We start from the raw sequence: 1,746 nt of genomic DNA, 5'->3' as shown, positions 1-1,746 counted from the left end.
GTATAAAAAAATATTAAAATAATAATATTGGAAGTTGTAACTGTATAAAAAATTTAAATTGGGAATTTATCATTACTAAACAAACTTAAGCTCTTAAAGACTTAAAACTTATCCCCTTGTGTTCTGTGCATAGCTGAGACGGCCAACCGTGGTCCTAGTAAGATTGAGAACATGTCGAAAACCTAAAATGACAAACTAATCTAAATATTGATTAAAAACCAATTTGTAGTCTAGTGAGTTCATAATATTAGTTTAAGACGAGATTAACCTAAAATGTCTTGATAATTTATGTTAAACATGAATATTGTTCTCGCTCACTTTTATAAATAGCTGAGTACCACCTAGAAAGATACGTTTTTCATAGAACATGTATTATTCTGATTTCCAAACACTAACTTGAATGCAGAAAAAACTTTTTAGTTTAACATGTGGATCCAGATGACGGTATTTAAGTGCATCCTGCAACATTGAGAGACACCTACGAGATTGAACAGTGTAAGAAGGAAATATTACAATCACATAAAGAAGTGAATCGACTAGTGAGTTTGTTTGCGAAAAGAGACTAGTTAATCAATCGCCTACAAACGAAGGTTGGAAGCCCTAGCATGGAAAAAAAAAACTGATAGAATTACAATTAGAACTACAAGGAATCAAGAAGTGGGGAGAATGGTGGCGCGCATCATCTCCTTGAACTCGTAGAAATCAACGCGGCCATCGTGGTTCTTATCAACAGAGCCAATCATGCGTTGGACATTGTCTATCATGTTGCCCTCGACGAGGCCGAGTTTGCCGAGGACGACCTGGAGCTCCCTGGCGGAGATGTAGCCGTCGCCGTTCTCGTCGAAGACCTTGAAGGCCTCCCAGAGGTCCGACTCCTGCTGCTCCTCTTCTTCGGTCTGGACGAAGCCGAAGTAGGTGTCCCCTAGGGACTCGTGCAGGCTCACGAAGTCGTCGTAGGTCAGGCCCTCGTTCCCGGGGCGGATGTAAGACTGCGTCATGGTCTCCAGCTCGCTCATGTCCGCCTCCAGGCCCAGGAGGCTCAGCGCCTGGCTGATCTCGGCCACCGTGATCATGCAGTCCCCGTTCTTGTCGAACATGTCGAAAATGCGGCGGAGGCGGAGCGAGTTGAGGCTCTTGCAGCGGAGGCGGAAGGAGGAGGAGGGCGCGGCGAGGGCGATCTTCTCCGGTCCCATTACCATCCCAGATGCACCCTGCGGAGTGGCTGCTGGTGGAGGAGAGTTATTGAGAGTCGTAGTTGAGGGAATTGGATTAACAGATCATAGATTCGTGTTTGTTCGTTAAAATTAACAATTAACGTTGCTGTGTCTTCTCGTTTGTTGTAGGGATGTTCCTTAATCTTTGTGGTTTAGCTGTATCCTATATTATATGAGACAACGCGTGTTCGGTGGCCTGCCAAAGGGGACTCTTCCTTCCTTTCCGTTCTTCACGACCCTTTCTCCATTCCTTCTTTATTCCACTGCTTCTATTTATGGTAACTTATATATACACCAACTTTTACATATTCATCCATAACCTTACTTTATACAATACATCAATTTGTTATTTTTTTTATATAAAAAACTTTCATATTACGCATCACTATGCTATTTGACATCTCAGGTAGACTAACACCTCAAATAACAACAATTATTTGTCATCACATAAAAAAAAAATATTATTAAAAATAAATAAATAAAAATACAAAAATATGGAAGACTAGACCAAAACTCATATGTTAACAAAAAC

General features: G+C 41.2%; 1 protein-coding gene across 1 annotated transcript; it reads right to left on the bottom strand.

Annotated features, from left to right (window-relative positions):
* Positions 1-354: 354 nt before the first annotated feature.
* Positions 355-1,479, bottom strand: LOC137825896 (calcium-binding protein CML42). Its single transcript, XM_068631698.1, has one exon. The coding sequence runs from the start codon at positions 1,197-1,199 to the stop codon at positions 651-653; it is 549 nt and encodes a 182-aa protein (XP_068487799.1). The 5' UTR covers positions 1,200-1,479; the 3' UTR covers positions 355-650.
* Between the last annotated feature and the right edge of the window lie 267 nt (positions 1,480-1,746).

The sequence above is a fragment of the Phaseolus vulgaris genome, chromosome 8 (assembly GCF_000499845.2).
Source record: "Phaseolus vulgaris cultivar G19833 chromosome 8, P. vulgaris v2.0, whole genome shotgun sequence".
Classification (NCBI taxonomy): Eukaryota; Viridiplantae; Streptophyta; class Magnoliopsida; order Fabales; family Fabaceae; genus Phaseolus; species Phaseolus vulgaris.
Note: the sequence above shows the minus strand (reverse complement) of the source record. Positions and strands in the feature narration are given on the sequence as shown.

What these genes read in the sequence shown, in the direction of transcription:
- LOC137825896 (XM_068631698.1), bottom strand. Translation starts at nt 1,199, where the DNA reads ATGGTAATGGGACCGGAGAAGATCGCCCTCGCCGCGCCCTCCTCCTCC.